This window comes from Salvia splendens, chromosome 16, assembly GCF_004379255.2.
Source record: "Salvia splendens isolate huo1 chromosome 16, SspV2, whole genome shotgun sequence".
Lineage (NCBI taxonomy): Eukaryota > Viridiplantae > Streptophyta > Magnoliopsida > Lamiales > Lamiaceae > Salvia > Salvia splendens.
In genome coordinates, this window is record NC_056047.1 from 29395123 (window position 1) to 29413014 (window position 17892).

Consider the following 17892-nt stretch of genomic DNA (forward strand, 5'->3'; position numbering starts at 1 on the left):
ATTTTTGATCCATAAAATTGATAGGTTATTAGGTTATCACCATAAATATGGTTATTAGGTTATCACCATATATATATATAGAGATGTGATCATATGATAACCCATATTTATGGTGATAATCTAATAACCTATCATTCTATGGACGAAATATATCATTTTATAAAATAGAATATCATTTTATGGATTAAAAGTATCATTCTATGCATGAAATACCATTTTGTAGTGTATAAATATCATTTTTAGTAAAAATGATATTTTTGACCCATAAAATGATAGGTTATTAGGTTATCACCATAAATATGGTTATCATTTTAATGCATCCGTACATATCGTGATAACCTAATAACCTATCATATATATATGGGTGCGTTAAAATGATAACCATATTTATGGTGATAAGCTAATAACCTATCATTTTATGGGTCAAAAATATCATTTTTACTAAAAATGATATTTATACACTACAAAATGGTATTTTTTCAGCATCCATAGAATGATACTTTTAATCCATAAAATGATATTCTTTTCTATAAAATGATACTTTTCGTCCATAAAATGAGGGTTATTAGGTTATCACCATAAATATGGGTTATTATATGATCACAACTATATATATATATATATATATATATATATATATATATATATATATATATATATACCCAAAAACTCTACCTTCTTTAATATAGATAAATCAAAATTCAAATTAAGCCCTTAAACTAAAACCCCCTTTCATGGCGGCGGGGGAATGCAAGGTAGGGATGTCAATGCAGCCCGTAACCCGTGGGCTGATCCGAATAGCCCGCACCCGATAAACCCACAACCCGTTAGGGTCAGACCCGAAAATCCGATGGGCTGGCCCGAAAACTCGATAAAAATTTCTATTGTTCTATTTGTTTGACTCCTAATTGGACACTTTCATTGAATTTTTTATAATATGGATAACTAAAATAATAACTTTTAATTTTATATTAAATATATAAATAATATATTAAATTTTTATTAATGTAATAATAAATATATAAATTAGAAACTTCTATTTCATTAAAAAAATATTTAAATTTCTAAAACATATTTTAAAACATGGTTTAAAATATTTAAATTTATGTTTTATTTTGCACAAATCTCAAATATTGGTATTTGATCATGTTTGTGTTTGAGTTTAAGTATATATTTCAAATTTATCATAATTAAATATTTTATATTTTATAAATATAATTAATTTTCGGCATTATTTATTGGATTGATCGCATGTTAATTTTATCGCTAGCAACCCAATTAACCCGCTGGGCTAGCCCGAAACCCAAGCTTTTAGGGTTAGGGCCGAACTTTTATAACCCGAAAAAGTACAACCCGATTAGCCCGCACCCGATTGACCCACAATTCGAGTAGGGTTGGTCCGAAACCCGGTGGGTCGGCCCGATTGACCTCTCTAATGCCAGGTTTGCGGGTCGGGTCCGATCCTCGTTCACAACGTTCCTCACCGCGGCATTTTTGCAGAGCTCTGCAGCGCCTGCTTGCTCTGCCACAAGCCCGGCACCTTCTGCCCAGTCTGCTTCGACATCCACGACGACACCGCCGCCCGCATCATGTGCCTCCGCTGCCCCGCCCTCGCCCACTTCACCTGCCTCCCTTCCTCCCACTCTTCCCGCTACCTCTGCCCTCACTGCTCCGATCCCTCTTTTTCCTTCATCGATTCAACCACTGCACTCGCCAAAATTGCGGCCGCGACGATGCACAGGGCGGCAGCCCTGGCTCGAGCCGATGCGGAGCAGAAAGTGATGGGTGCTCTGCTGGCCAAACGAAACGCCAAGGAAGCCATTGAAAGAGTCGCCTCCTTAATGTCCAATCAAAACCATTCCGATGTTGATGACCGGTGATCTGATCCAATTAGTAATCAATTTCAGAGAGTTTTGCATTTATATTAGTATCATTTTGTGTTAATTCTATTTCTCGCTTTGTTATTTGCAGTTCACAATTGCATTCAATATGTTTTCTTCATGTTGTGTTTTATACTTAATACCGGATGGTTGATTATTGTCTCGTCTTTTCGAACACTAGAGATCACCTATAACATCTTTTACGACACACAAACGTGATAATTTATAGGTGATTCTCGTTGCTTTAGGAATTTGTAAGATAAGAATTAGATACTTGCAAGACTAATGTTCACTCAATATTACCATAACTCCAACTAATGTCTAATGGCATTTACATTTGGTAACTTGAGGTCATTAACAACAGAGATACTCCCCATTATTGCCCATGTTACATCAGTTACACTGCTACTCTTAAGGCTGACATGATATGGATCATATGTAGCTATTCGTCTTTATTTATATCCTAGACGCATTGCGTTTATACTTGGGAAGATTGTAGGAAAAGATTGACCAATTTTGCGGATTGCCAACTAGATACTTCACATTCTGTAACAAATTTTGCCAATTGTGAACTTAGATACCCATTCTCTAGGAATTGGTTAGTTGACATTCTGCTTTGGAATAACAATCTATGTAAACTTTGTTCCAGTTATGTAACTATGTAGATATGCATGGTATGTAGCTGAAACATTACTGTTGAAATATGTAACATGGGAGTTTCTATTTGTTAGTATTATAATCAGAGCCAAGGTTGACTTCAAGTAACCTGTAATTGACTTAGCATTTATCTTTTCTTTCCCCTTGCTGGCTAATCTTCCTGAATGCAGGAGTGTTTATCGTTGATAAATCTTGAAGACATGTTTTCATAGAAACCCCATTGATTTTTATCATGTTTTTCACTTTGGTGCAAATATGGTGATGCGGTATTTTATTAGAAAAACCCTACTCCCTCCGTTTCGGGGTAGTGGAGAGAAAAATTGTGTTAAAAAAATGTTTCAAAACTCCAATATATAAGGTGCAGATGTCATACTGTTTCAAAAACGGATTTCGACAATAGTAGCATCTTCATGAGAATCTTGATCTCTATTATTAGGATGGGGGTGGGAACTACATCCGTATCTATAGAACTTCCAGGCTGTTTCCAAAATCCCAAGCATCAAGTTGTCATATAAAAAACTGCAAGTATAACGGCACCAGCCAACATTCGATACCTCCACAGCACTACTCATGCAAGACGATAGGCTGACACAAAAGCACAAGCGCAAAATAACATATACAGCCGAGCATTGAATGCTCAAAACTAAAATCCACCTTACAAATCTGAGCAGCATAACATGAGACGACTCCAGCATTCTCTTCCGAACAGAAAAAGTAATAGGCAAAACAGATCTGAGCAGCATAACCTGACACCATCCAACTATGTTGAACCTAACATTTCTATACCACATAGACTTGGTAAAAATCTTATACGGAACACAAATCAGATTAGTTCACTAGAGAAACACCATAAAATCTTGATAATGACTTAACAGCAAGTACAAAATACACTAAAAAGGTTGCTAATAATTTCAACAGCATAAGCTCATTATATGTAGATAGTCAAACCAATTTCTTTTGGGATAAGCAAACTCAAATATTTCCAAAAACTAGTGTTATCACCTAAGATTTTTCAAATAATGAAGATAAATTTTAAGGTAAGTAGCTTAAACAAAAAAGAGAAGAAAATTAATATAATAATGTTTATAGTTAAGAAAAATGTGTTAATTACATTTAAGTATTAATAATTTTAAGCACAATTAAAAACAGTATAAGCAATAACAAAAAGAGAAATGTACTTCTCTCAACCCACTTTAAATGAAATATTTCATATTTAGCAAACGATTTTATACAGTTTTAATTTCTGATACGAGTGGAGTAAAAAAAAAGACAACTAACAAAGAAAAATATGTGTGACTAAGGATAAAAGAATATGTATTAATTAAAATAAGATAATTAAGTAGAAATAAGAAATAATATCATTATATACACTTAAAAAAAGTTCTGTTAGGTCACAATCTAAGTAAAGCGTTTCCTATTCAACACGAAATTTTATACCTTTTTATTTTATGAGTCGAGTGTAGAAGAATAAAATAACACAGAGGATTAAGTGAAGATTAAAAAAAATAATGTTTTGCATGATTTAACTATAACTGAAGATAAAAGAGAGAAGAAATTGCATATCAGCAAAGAACAACTCCTAAAAGGAATTAAAGGTGCAATGCTAAATACGAAATAAAATAAAAAAATAAATTAAAGAATTAATTTTGAAACTAATTAATAGTGTGTTGCATGTTTGTAGAGACACTGACACTTTAAAAAGTTATTGGAATTATGATACTCCCTCCCCGCCCACAAAATTTGTCTCATTCTAGTATTTTCATTCGTCCACAAAGTTTGATCCAATTAGAATCTTTCTTAAAATAGACATTAAGTACACATCAATCTCTTCAATTAGAATCTTTCTTAAAATAGACATTAAATACCCTTATTACGATACACACCTCCATTTAATACAAAGTCAAACAATTTTTGAAAACTCGCGTTAGGTCAAATTGGAACAAACTTTATGTGACAGGGGGAGTAATATTATTCTATTTTTATCAGTCTTCATCATCTTCTTCCTTAAACACTCAGACCGTTTCTTGCTATTTCTATGCAATTTAAGAATTTTCAATTTTTAGCCCATTTTACTGTGTCTGTCCATGACTATAGAATGAATAATCTTAAACTAAATAGTGAAATTAGCCCAACTCATTAATTGCATAAGTTGCCCAAATTTTAGCCCAATTTCATTCTATTCCACTCAAATTCCTCTCAAATGATCCCTAACCCTAGAGAAAAGGAAAGTAGGCAGCGCACCATCTTCCATCTCTTCTCCTTCCACCGACATTTCCTCCAGCCGGAACCACCAGGTCGCCGTCAAATCACGCTGGCACCTTCTCTCGCTTTCTCAGTGAAATGTCGCTGACACCGGCAACCTCTTTTCTCTTTCTCTCTCTATAAATTTTTTTTTTGCGCGTTGCAAGTCTGCAACCCCTCCCCTCTGCACCCGTCACCGCCGGCGACCATCACCTCTGTCGCTAGTCTGCCACTCAATTTTGTTCTGCGCGCTACAAACACCCTCCTTCCTCTACAAAAAAAGAAAAAAATTCATCTTCATGCCCAACCTCCCAACATCAAAATTGCTGAAATAAAAGGTTATATTCACTCCTTATTGTATCAAAATTGATTAAATTTGACGTTATTTGTAATTGGATGTTTTCTCTTCGCGGTGGCAGGACCGTCGCTGGCATCTCTCTCGTCGCCTCACCCTGAGCCGTTGCCAGGATCCAAGCAGAACCACATCTGCCATACTCCAAGTGTGCAATCACAAAATCAGAAAATCAGTCCACGAAATGCAGATTCTAGTGCATCTATCTAAAAATGTTTTAAATCTTATTTGAGAAGTCACTATTGCTCAATAGGAGCTGCCTTTTTTCAATCCAATGGTTGTCATTTCTCAGAATGACCGAAAGGATAAACAAAATAGCTTTATAATTTCCTACCAAAAAGGGCATTATTGACTTTTCATCCAACTGTTCCTTTTTAGTAGTATAGAATCATATGAAAAACACTTCAGATGCACACAAGGAAATACCTTTTCTTGGGATGAATGCATGGCAACTGAAGTGGATCCAACCCAAAAGAGCAAAAATATGAAGATGCCCTTGAACACAGGTAGTATGGCTAGAAGGTCAGGTTTCACATATACTGCCTCTTGTCCTGAGGTAGTGGCGATAGCATGCGGTGGTTCATCATCCGAGTCCGTGTTGGTTCTTTCCTCTTCAGATGCAGTTATTGATCTCGATTGACCCTCGATAGTCGTGCTATGATCTTCTTCGCATTTCGCATTCAAGGTAACTAGTAAAGAATTGATTAGTAATGAATGAGCAGTGACTGGTTCTGCTCCTTCTTCCTTTGGCCACTTGGACTCGCTGTCTCTTAACTGCGGAACACAAAAAATAACGAAAAGCTTATCTACAATATTTACACCAAATTTTTGTAACAAGACTCGTGATACTCCGTCCATCCCGGTGCTTTTCTATCCTTGTCTCCACTCTGGTTTAGACCAACGAGCTGGGCGGTTGACAATCCAGAATAGTTGGTGACGGGCTTTATCACTCCTCTCCTTGACCAATTTGACATAGTTCATCGTAGAAGGAGTGTTGGTCTCTAATGCTCGTAATCCGAGTCTCTTCTCATCAAAACTAAAAATCAAAAGAAAAAGTAAAATTATTGACAATATATACACCAAAATGTCATGCAACAAATGTACGTGAAAACGCCATGATCCACGACAACGGCGCCATTCGAAAGTTCTTGTCCTTAGTTATTCCGACCGCGCATGTTAGGTCATTAAATTGTCACAAATTGATCAAGAGGATAACGACCGACTGATCCAGAAGAAGTGCTCTAAACTATCATGCGAGAACTCGTAGACGGATTAAGCAGCTGAATTATAATGGATCAAGACGACTCTACGAAGCTAATCTAAATGTCGTTGGGCCCGCGAACCAAAACAAGACTTTCAAGACTTTAACCCACAATACTATTAATTAGTAAAGGGAAGTAAGGGTCGAATCCCACAGAGATAATGTTTAAACATGTGTTGCGGACATTTCAGAAGGCTGCTGCAATGCATTCAAAGTTAGTTAAGTTTTATCCTACTTGACTGAGGGAAATAAGGAAACTACTCTTGGGGTTTTGTATACTAGAAATCACCTTTCGAGTGATTGGATACTGTAAAACTCTACTTGTTATTTCCCAATGAATAAAACAGATTATTTTTGTCATAATGTTGTTATGTTTTACATTTAATGGTTGTTTATTGCATATTTAAATGTATAAGAACATAACAAAGTCTAAGTCTTTGTTCCAGTAGACCGGTTGTGGGCGTCGTGCACTTTAAGGTAACACGGTCAGTTCTGAACAAAGAAAAAGAAGAATTTCACAACCCAGATAGGACTAGACTACCTATCATGAAAGGTTGCAATGTCAGTCCGATTATTTCTAAGCCTTATTGAAATAAGATGACGTTGGTGTAGTATAGCACTGAATGGATCTAACAGCAAGACGAGTCTTTATGCTATCTACTGAAAGACGAGGTCTTGATAATAATTTCTTAATCAATGTACGTTAGCATTGAGCATACGATATTGAGTATCTACTACTTTGACTTACCAAAGGGGTGGGTTTTTTGTAACCCAACGATCCAGGTATATTGGGTAGTGGTGATCATTATCTAGCGGGTTTTTTTTATTGTTATGGCCCAAAGGCATTTTTATAAAAACATTTGGACTCATTTTTTTGTTTAATTGAGAAGCCCAAGTATGTATATTTATTTTTGTTCGTTTTCTTTTGTTTAGACAAATTATTATTTGTCTCGTAGTAACTTGGTGTTATTACAAGTACTATAAAAAGTACGGGCGTTACATTCTACCCACCTTAACAGAAATTTCGTCCCCAAATTTGCTCATCTCAATCGAACAACTCTGGGTACTTCTCTTTCATTTTATCCTCGATTTCCCATGTAGCTTCCTCATAACCATGATGTTTCCAAAGCCACAGATGCAATTGATTTATTTCTCAATTCTTGCACTTTCCTGTCCAGAATAGCTTCAGACTTCTCCTCATAACTCAGGTCGGGATTAAAAATCATTTCCTCTTGGAATTCGCTCTTTTCTATGCCTCATTCGTTCCATCGACAAATATATTGCCTTAAAAGAAAGCATAGTTCGCGCATATATGACTAGCCTACATCTAAGGCCTTTGAAGTCTACATCCCAATCATACTCCATTCATCATCACGTCCAACATCAATTGCATAAACATTTCTCATTTCAAAACATTTTACCTTCTCTCTTGTTGAGCGCGGCGAGACGGAATGTTGAGCCTTCAATGAATACTCTTTTAGTCTAGCGAAACGAGTCTAGACTAGATTGAATAAAAGACTCTCAGTCCAGAGCGGAAGGAAAAGTTGCTCTGATACCATTCTGTCACGACCGCACTTCCTAAGGATAGAAAGCACGGTGGATCGCGACTAATGGGGGAATTAAGAAGCGAGGAAGAAGGGGTAGCAATCAAGGAAGTACGACATATAGATCAAAAGACGAAATTTCATTATCAACTCAAAGTTTCAAATCACGAAGTAACATAGTGTGAATGACATAGTTCAACAACTTAAAGAAAAAAATAAAAATTCTTAAGACTTAGAGTAGCGGAAGCAATTGAGAGTCAGCTACTACTATATATAAAGACACAATAACAACTAGAACGTTTATTGAATATGGTCTCGGTCCAATGCTCAACATCCTCCGTCTCCCGTCCACGCTCAACCTGCACATAGGGAAAACATATGCAGGGGCTGAGTACTTGATGCACTCAGTGAACTCATGCCCAAATTACATTTCATCTATAAAGTTATGTCAAGCCATCATTGAGTGAAACTCGGGTTTTACTTTAAAAATGCCGAGAAACACTAAAAACATTTCCATCGTAAAACATGGCTGCAGCCCATCATCATCATCATCCTCCATCATTTACCATGTCTGAACCATCATGTGAAACGAGAATGTGGCCACAAACTCGATCACTTGACCGGCTGACCACAAAGGACCTCTCACGATCCCCATCAGTGCACTAGGCTGAGTAGGGACTCACTCACTAGTCAGGCTCGAATTCGTTAACCATCAAAGTCTAGTAGGACATTATCCTAGTAGACAATCAGATAGGCAATTCAAAACATAAAATACGGCATGACATAACATTCAAACCACCCTTATCTCACTATATACATATCATTGCAAATAAAAAAGTTTAAGTAATAAAGCCCACCTCAAAAGCTTAGTAATTTCCGTAAACAAACTTCTCGATCCGACTTTAACAAGCGTGCGAACCACCTTTTGAGAAAATTAAAGTACACATCAATCTCAATGAAGAAACATTTAGAATGCATGCACTCTAATTAACGTCTTTTATTTCGTTTTCTCGGTTTTCGGGCATTTTTTATTATTCGGCGGCCGCTTGTGCCCAAAAAAAATTTCTCCGTTGGCTCCTCGTACTTTCTTCCAAAATGTAGAAATTAATCCCAATATTTATTTAAGCACTCTTTGCATTATTCCGGAGAATAATTAAATATTCATCATGATTGATTATCGGCCCAAAACTTAATTATTTCCCCACCTTATATCTCCAATTTAAAATTTTAAGGCCCAAAGATTTAAATGGAGCCCATAGATTTAATAAATCCTCCCATATAAAAAATGAGGCCCAAATCATTTTTTTTTAAAACCAAGCCCAACTTCTTCTCCATCCTCTCCCACATCTTTCTCCCTCTTCCTCACTCTCTTTCTTTGACAGAAATGGGGAAACTCCATCCCGTCGTCTTCACCAAAATTCGACTGCCCCATCGTCGCTCCCCGGTTGTGTCGGCCCTCACGCCGGCGTCCAACGCTCTCCGGGAGAACCGGTGCTGCTGTCGTGCGGCTGCTCCGTCGCCGTCCAAATCCATCTGCCTTCGCTGCCAGACGCCGGGAAGACGCAACGCCGCTGCTGCTGTACCGGTCAGTCGAACTACAACGCGTCGCTGCTCCATCGCCGCCTCTCAGCCGCCGGGAGCCGCTGCTCCGTCGGTGGTCGTGCAGCCCCGAAACCAACCCGAACCGCCCCACACAACCCCAAAACAGCCCCGACGATAAGTTCTAAAAAAATTACAGTTCAGTTTCGTTTGTGTGTTCAATAAAAAATTACTTCTTTTTGTGTTTAAGTTTGTAAGATTAAAGGGGAGTTCGTGTTGTGTGATTGGAGATGCTTGTTGATTGAATTATGTGGGAAGTTAAGGTGTGATGATATGCTATGTATACAATGATCCAAAAAGGAAGGATTTATACCTCAATGAATTGAACTTAGTTGTGGAGAAAACAAAGAATGGTAGCAACTTCTTCTTCTACTTCTTCTCCTCTCGGCTCCTCTCGGCTCCCTCCCTCTCTTTCAATTTGCTTGCTGTAAAGTGTGTATTGTGAGGAGTTAGGGAAGAGGTTACATGAAGAAGTAATGGGTGACCTTTGGTTTGTAGGATTAATGGTGGAAGATGGAGAGTGGAGAAGTTGAAAGATGGGGAGTCTCCACTTGAAGAACCGTCGACCATGAAGAGAAGAAGAAGGAAAGAAGATCTTTGGGCTTGCTCCCACAACTTTAATTAAATTGTTTGGGCTCATTTAGTTGCAGGGCCCAAATTTGTATAACTATTTATTTGTTGGATTTTTTTTATTGTTATGGCCCAAAGGCATTTTTAAAAAAACATTTGGTCTCATTTTTTTTTAATTGAGAAGCCCAAGTATGTATATTTATTTTTGTTCATTTTCTTTTGTTTAGACAAATTATTATTTGTCTCGTAGTAACTTGGTGTTATTACAAGTACTATAAAAAGTACGGGCGTTACATTCTACCCACCTTAACAGAAATTTCGTCCCCAAATTTGCTCATCTCAAACGAACAACTCCGGGTACTTCTCTTTCATTTTATCCTCGATTTCCCATGTAGCTTCCTCATAACCATGATGTTTCCAAAGCACTTCCACAGATGCAATTGATTTATTTCTCAATTCTTGCACTTTCCTGTCCAGAATAGCTTCGGACTTCTCCTCATAACTCAGGTCTGGATTAAAAATCATTTCCTCTTGGAATTCGCTCTTTTCTATGCCTCCTTCGTTCCATCGATAAATATATTGCCTTAAAAGAAAGCATAGTTCGCGCGTATATGACTAGCCTACATCTAAGGCCTTTGAAGTCTACATCCCAATCATACTCCATTCATCATCACGTCCAACATCAATTGCATAAACATTTCTCATTTCAAAACATTTTACCTTCTCTCTTGTTGAGCGCGGCGAGACGGAATGATAACATCCACAAGAGGAGCTCGAAACAAGGTTTTATTTTTCGGAACCTAGCTAGTTGGAGTTTGATTACTCTATTAATAATAAATAAGAGTTTCTTGCTAAGTCCACTCTTGGAGATTAAATATGTTGATTAATTAAGTCCATAGCAGACATTAATTAATTAATGGATGTTTCTATCTTAAGCACGGGAAATGAATTGAACGCAAATAAAGGAAACCCGGAATACTTGTAATTTCGGATTTGGAAAGGCAGTGCAATATTACTTCTGTAGTGGCTGCTTGTAATATTCTAATATAGGCTTATATTAAATTGTGGGTTCAATTTAATTAGAAAAAGCTAATTAGGTGAGGCTTGATCCAATTCTTACTTAGATCCCTGACTGGGCCCAATTTGTGACTTAATATAAATAGGAGAATAAAGGAGACAGAAAAGACTTTTACTTTTTTCTAAATAAAATTTCATCCCCCTCTAGATAGAGAGAGTTCGAAATTTGTGCCTCCTCCATGAGCAGTTTCTGTCTTCCATTATTCGAGTCCTAGTACGTTGGTGAGATTTGCCCACACAAATATCAGCGTATAGTCCGGGACACCAGTCAGAAGATCCGAGGTCTTGTATTGAAGATCTTCACGTGGAGACGGAGGAAGCCATCATCGATTCTTGACTGAATCAATGAGGTAAATTGGCTAATTCCGTAATACGCATGTTTTAGGGATTTTATATGCTAAAGCATGTTTTAATTCAAGTTATGAGCATGATACATGTGATAATTGCGAGAATAGAATTTTTCTGAATAATCTGCTAAATAGTTCAAATTCATGTGATCGGATAATGCTGCACGCTTCCGCTGCCAACCCCTTCAATTGGTATCAGAGCCAGTCTTTGGCTCTGATTATTTGGATTTAAATTTCGCGAAATTCATGTATGTTTGTCCAATATGATTGGGAAGCATGTTCTTGGTGTTTTGTTTAATTTATTATGCATTATGAACTCAAGAACTCTCGAATCAAAGAACTTGAATTGCTCGATCATACGAGACGTGCAATCCGTCGGTGCTTGCGCCGAGACGGATCGCACCACGCGCGATCGAGGTAGGGATGTCGAGACAGTGGGAGCCGGGGACTCGCGATCATGGGGCGACGCACGGACGAGCGAGGGATCGTGCGCGTTGCAGGCCGAGATCGCACGCCCCAGACGCACCCGCGTCAAGACCGACATGGATGCTGGCGTGGTGCGGTGGTTCGACCGAGAACTGGCCGAGACACGCAACAGGCGACAGCAACTGGCCAAGAGCAGCGCCACCGTCGTACGCGCTGCTGGCCGAGGACAGCGTCACCCGACGTGCCGAGACGGCTGAGGAGCTTCGGCACTCGACGGTCGACACGACCGAGACGGGCTCTCGCCGCTGGCCGAGACGCGGCGACACCCGATGGCTCGACGAGCCAAGACGCTGGCGCGCCACCTGCGCGCCGGTGGCCGAGACGCTGCGTGCGTCGTGTTCCGATGACGAACTCGTCGGATCTTCGTCGTTCATCGTTCGTGCGAACCTCGTACGATGAGATAACGATGAAGGATTATTTTAATGATTATTTAATTATCTTATTAAAGATATCATTAAAATATTATTATTTAATGGAAATAAAATCTTTTTGGAAGATTTGCCTAGATTTTAGGAATATTTTTATTATTTTCTATATCTATGGAAATAAATAATATTATTTTAATTCCTAGATGATATGGATGAGAATAATTTAATAGTTTCCTAATATTTATCTAGATTTAAGGAATATTTTTATTATTTTCTATATCTATGGAAATAAATAATATTATTTTGATTCCTATACGATATGGATAAGAATAATTTAATAGTTTCCTAATATTTATATATCTAAGATCTTAAAAAGGATAGATATGTATGAATACAGTAAATAATGAAATATCTCTTCCTAATCTTGAACAATGGAATTAATTTGAATTTAATTTTTTATGTCTTATTAAGAATTAAATAATTTATTTTAGACATATCTTATAGTAGACATGAATAAGAATTATATCCTAGAACAATAATTTCCTAAAGGAAGATACTAATTAATAAAAGATTTAATTATCCAGCAAATAAAATACCAACAGAATTTAATCAAGCCTTTCTCTGCCCTAAGGCTAAGGATAATTAAAGAAAAACCATAACCCAAATATCTAAGCTATAATTACGAACTCAACGTTTGTATATGGTCTCCACCAATTGGTCTGCAATTTATGAAGCCTTTTTCTAATATTATCGCCACCTGCACTGTGGGGACAATAATCCTAAGAAATAGCAAGTTCATATGGCGGACTTCTCAAATATAAATGGTATGAACTAGAATGTGGTTTCCAATATTATCGCCACCTGCTCTGTGGGGACAATAATCCTAAGAAACTACGAGATTCAGAAGTTCACACAGGATTTATGAGATAGCTTTATCTTGCTAGCAGTACATAAGCATTGTTCTGAGAGTGTGTTGTAGAAATGAGATTCTGTAATGCTAAATTCGATGGTCTTGCTTAGGCAACATTAGCCGGCCATGCCACTCTCTGGTCTCTGGACTATTCGTCGGTGTTGTGACCAGTAATATTGTAAGATTTTAATGCGTATTGACTTCCTCTGGAGGGTACAAAATTTTAATTTTACATTTGTAAGATTTTGAAAAGTTTTATGGTTAATCTAATCAAATCTCTTACATAAGTTTATGACAAATAGTAAAATACTCTGTTTTGCAGTGCAATTCAAATCGTCACAATGTCGTTCAATCCTCTTTCTGCAATACTCAAAGAAAACAAACTCGAGGGCCAAAATTACATAGAATGGAAACAAAATTTGGACATCGTTCTTATGGCTGAAGAGTACAACTTTGTACTCACAACCCCGCGACCTCCAGTGCCAGAGGCTAACGCTGTGGCAGGAGTCAGAGATGCACACAGATGGTGGCATAAGGCGAATGAGATGGCTAAGTGCTACATGTTGGCATCTATGTCATCAGTACTCAAGCATCAGCATTCTGATATGGAAACTGCCGCCGAGATTATGCAGAATCTCAAGAATCTTTTTGGTACTCAGAATCGAACGGCTAAGTCTCAAGCCTTTCGGAGTATCATGTCGAAGACAATGAAGGAAGGCTTGTCTGTGAGGGACCCTGTCCTCGAGATGATGGGCCACCTCAACCAGATTGAGGTGTTGGGAGGGACGATCGATCCCGTGTCTCAGGTAACAATCATCCTTCAAAGTCTTCCCCCTAGCTTCCAACAGTTCAAGCTCAACTTCGAGATGAACAAAAGGAATTACACCTTGGCAGAACTGTTGACTGAACTTCAGTCAGCAGAGGACCTTATGGTTCAGGCTAATGCTGCCATGATGACTTCAGCACCTCGTTCCTCTGGCTTCAAACCTAGCAAAGGAAAAAGGAAGACACCGAACTCAGAACGGGCAAAGTGGCTAAGGGAAAGAAGAAGAAAAGGGCAAATAAGAAGCCCTCAGAGAAGTGTTTCAAGTGCGGAGAAAAGGGGCCTTGGAAGCCAGGCTGTCCTAAAAGGGGCAAGGCTACAGGTATGCACCAAGCTTTAGTAGTTGAGTCATGTTTGACTTTGACATCTACTTGCACTTGGGTTATTGACACAGGAGCCACTAATCATATTTGTTTTGATCCTGACTTAATGCAGGTGACAAGATGGCTACATGATCGTGAGATCGAAGTCCAGCTGGGCGACGCTACTAAAGTGGCGGCCGTTGTAGTGGGAGACATTTATTTGCGTTTTAGTAGTGATAGATTTTTTAATTTGAAGAATGTTTTGTTGATACCTTCTTTTGGAAGAAATTTAATTTCAGTTTCTTAATTGGTTTTTTATGGATATTCGATTTCTTTTAATGACAACTGCGTTATTAAGAAAGATGGTTCTTATATCTGTCGTGGTATCATGGAAAACAATCTGTACACAATCACTTCTACACAATTTAATAATCGCAAATCAGAACTCAATACAACATCGAAAATTTCAAAGAAACGAAAGGAACCTTCAAGTTCAATGAACGAAACGTACTTATGGCACCTTAGACTTGGTCATGCAAATGAAAGGAGGATCCATTCTCTTGTTCAACAAGATCTTATTATAGGTCTAGAGGAGGAACCTTTTCATAAGTGTGAGTCATGCTTAGAAAGCAAGATGACCAAGAGGCCTTTTAAGGCTAAGGGCAATAGGGCCAAGGAAGTACTTGAGCTCGTTCATTGCGATGTATGTGGACCAATGTCTACGGAGGAAAGAGGTGGTTTTCGATACTTCATCACATTTATTGATGACTTCTCAAAAATTGGATATGTCTATTTGATGCGTCACAAGTCAGAGTCTTTTAACAAGTTTAAAGACTTTAAGACTCTTGTGGAGAAGTATCATGGAAAGAATATCAAAAGCCTACGATTTGATCGTGGAGGCGAATACCTCAGTGCCGAATTTTTGGACTACTTATCGGAGTCGGGTATTGAATCCCAACTGACTGCACCAGGCACGCCCTAGCAGAACGGCGTGGCTGAAAGAAGGAACAAGACCTTGTTAAATATGGTTTGATCGATGATGAGTTATGCACGTCTGCCTATTTCGTTTTGGGGACATGCCTTGCTTTCTGCAAGCCATATTTTAGACAATTTACCATCAAAATCCGTACCTACTACTCCTTATGAGTTGTGGACTGGGCGCAAGCCAAATCTAGCACATCTCAAGATTTGGGGTTGCCCGGCTCATGTATTGGAAAAGGATCCAATTAAGCTAGGATCAAGGACGGAGGTATGTTTGTTTATAGGATACCCCAAAGGGACGAAAGGTTATGAATTCTTTAGTCTCCGAGACAAGAAAGTCATTGTGAGTACTCACGCGACATTCTTAGAGGAAGACTATGTAATGAATCATAAACCCAGCAGTGAAGTGGCTCTTGATGAGCTAACTTCTGTCACAAGTTCCATTAACCAAGAAAAAATACCAAGTGTACAAACAATTCCCGAAACTTCAACTTCTACTCAAAATATTGTAGTGCCGCGCCGCAATGGGAGGGTCTCGCATGAGCCCGACAGATACATTGGTTTGGGAGAATCTATGGATCACTCCTCGGACAACAATGTATTAGATCCCTGGAACTTTACTGAGGCGCAGGCAGATGACGATCATTGCGAATGGGTGAAAGCAATGGATTCAGAACTACAATCTATGATAGACAAAGACGTCTACGATTTGTCCGTCCTACCCGAAAGCTGTACTGCTATTGGGAGCAAGTGGATATATAAGCGTAAACGTGGACCTGATGGACGAGTTAAAGTCTTTAAGGCAAGACTAGTGGCCAAGGGGTATACCCAAAAGGAAGGCGTCGATTTTGACGTGACCTTCTCCCCAGTGGCCATTCTCAAATCGATCTGGATACTATTGTCTATTGCAGCTTATATGGATTGGGATGTATGGAAGATGGACGTTAAGACTGTGTTTCTAAACGACGGTCTTGAGGAGACCATCTACATGGAACAACCCGAAGGATATTCCATAAAGGGCAAAGAACACATGGTTTGGAAGCTTAAGAAGGCCATTTATGGCCTCAAGCAAGCATCTAGATCGTGGAACCAATGTTTCGATCAAACTGTTCGCAAGTTTGGATTCGAAAAGTGCCCAAGTGAAAGCTGCGTATATAAGAAAGTTGATAAGAGGAATGTGGTGTTCTTAGTTTTATATGTAGATGACATTCTTCTAATTGGAAACAATAAAAAGATGTTGTCATCAGTACGAACATGGTTGTCAAACCAGTTCGAGATGAAGGATATGGGAGACGCGGGACACATCCTCGGGATCAAGGTTCTTCGGAATTGAGAGAAGAAGATGTTGTGCTTATCTCAAGAACCTTACATCAACACAGTACTTAGTCATTTTAGCATGCAGGACGCCAAGAAAGGTTTCTTACCTTTTAGATACGGCATCCATTTATCTCAAGAGATGTGCCCTAAAACGCCATCTGAGATACAAGCAATGAGAAGGATTCCATACGCTTCGGCAGTTGGAAGTCTCATGTATGCTATGCTTTGTACTAGACCTGATATTTGCTTTGCTGTAGGCATGGTGGCAAGATATCAGTCGAATCCGGGCCAAGGACATTGGACTGCCGTAAAGAACATACTCAAGTACCTTAAACGGACTAAGGACTATGTGATGGAGGTACACCCAAGCTGATCAACAAGGACAAGAAGATGGATCCATTAATCATTCAAAGTGGACCAATTACAAGAGCTAGAGCTAAGAAGATAAAGGAGTCCATGATGCTTTTAGTTGATGAAATAAAAGCCCAATTCCAAGACCATTCAACATTGGGCCAAATGGTGAATATTATTCAAGTTAGTGGGCAGCCCAATGCATGAAGTTTTGAGTCAATATATATCACATTTTGGAGGCCCAAATTGAAGATAAATGATGCATTTTCGTCCAAGTTGGAGCAGCAAAAATGAAGAGTCATTTTTAAGTTACTTTTTGAGTTAAATAAGTGACTTTAGATGTCCTAAAGTCACACCAATAGTTAGGAGTTACTTTTCACTTATTATGAGTCATTCTAAAGGTCTTAAGTTGTACTAATGATATGAGACTTTCAAGAGTCCATTCTAGCCTATAAATAGGCTTGTAAGCATGTCATTTGAGGACATCATTGATCAAATACGAAAATAGAGTTTGTCTTGTGAGTTGAATTCTCTTTGTAGAGTTTTTCACTTGTTTGGAACTTATCAAGATACTTTGAGCAAGTTCTTGTGGCGTTCAACCATACCGAGGTTCTTGGCTGATTACATAGCCAACGGGTCGAGGTTTTCCAAGCTCTGGAAGTGGATCAAACCAGATTATCAATCAAGGAAATCCGCTGCCAATCATTATACGTGGGGTTCTTGGATCAATATATCCAACGGGTCCTTCGTCCTATCCCAATCGATATCATTTGGTATCACGAGCCAACTGGTATTGATCTATCCATAGCTTTATCTTACATTGTTT

The 17892-nt window shown here is 38.4% G+C and overlaps 1 protein-coding gene across 1 annotated transcript; it reads left to right on the forward strand.

The window, feature by feature from the left end:
- Positions 1 to 1435: 1435 nt before the first annotated feature.
- On the forward strand, positions 1436 to 1880 carry LOC121770473. Its single transcript, XM_042167200.1, has 2 exons — positions 1436 to 1442; positions 1501 to 1880. Exons 1-2 carry the CDS (start codon positions 1436 to 1438, stop codon positions 1878 to 1880), a joined length of 387 nt encoding a protein of 128 aa, XP_042023134.1.
- Positions 1881 to 17892: the final 16012 nt, after the last annotated feature.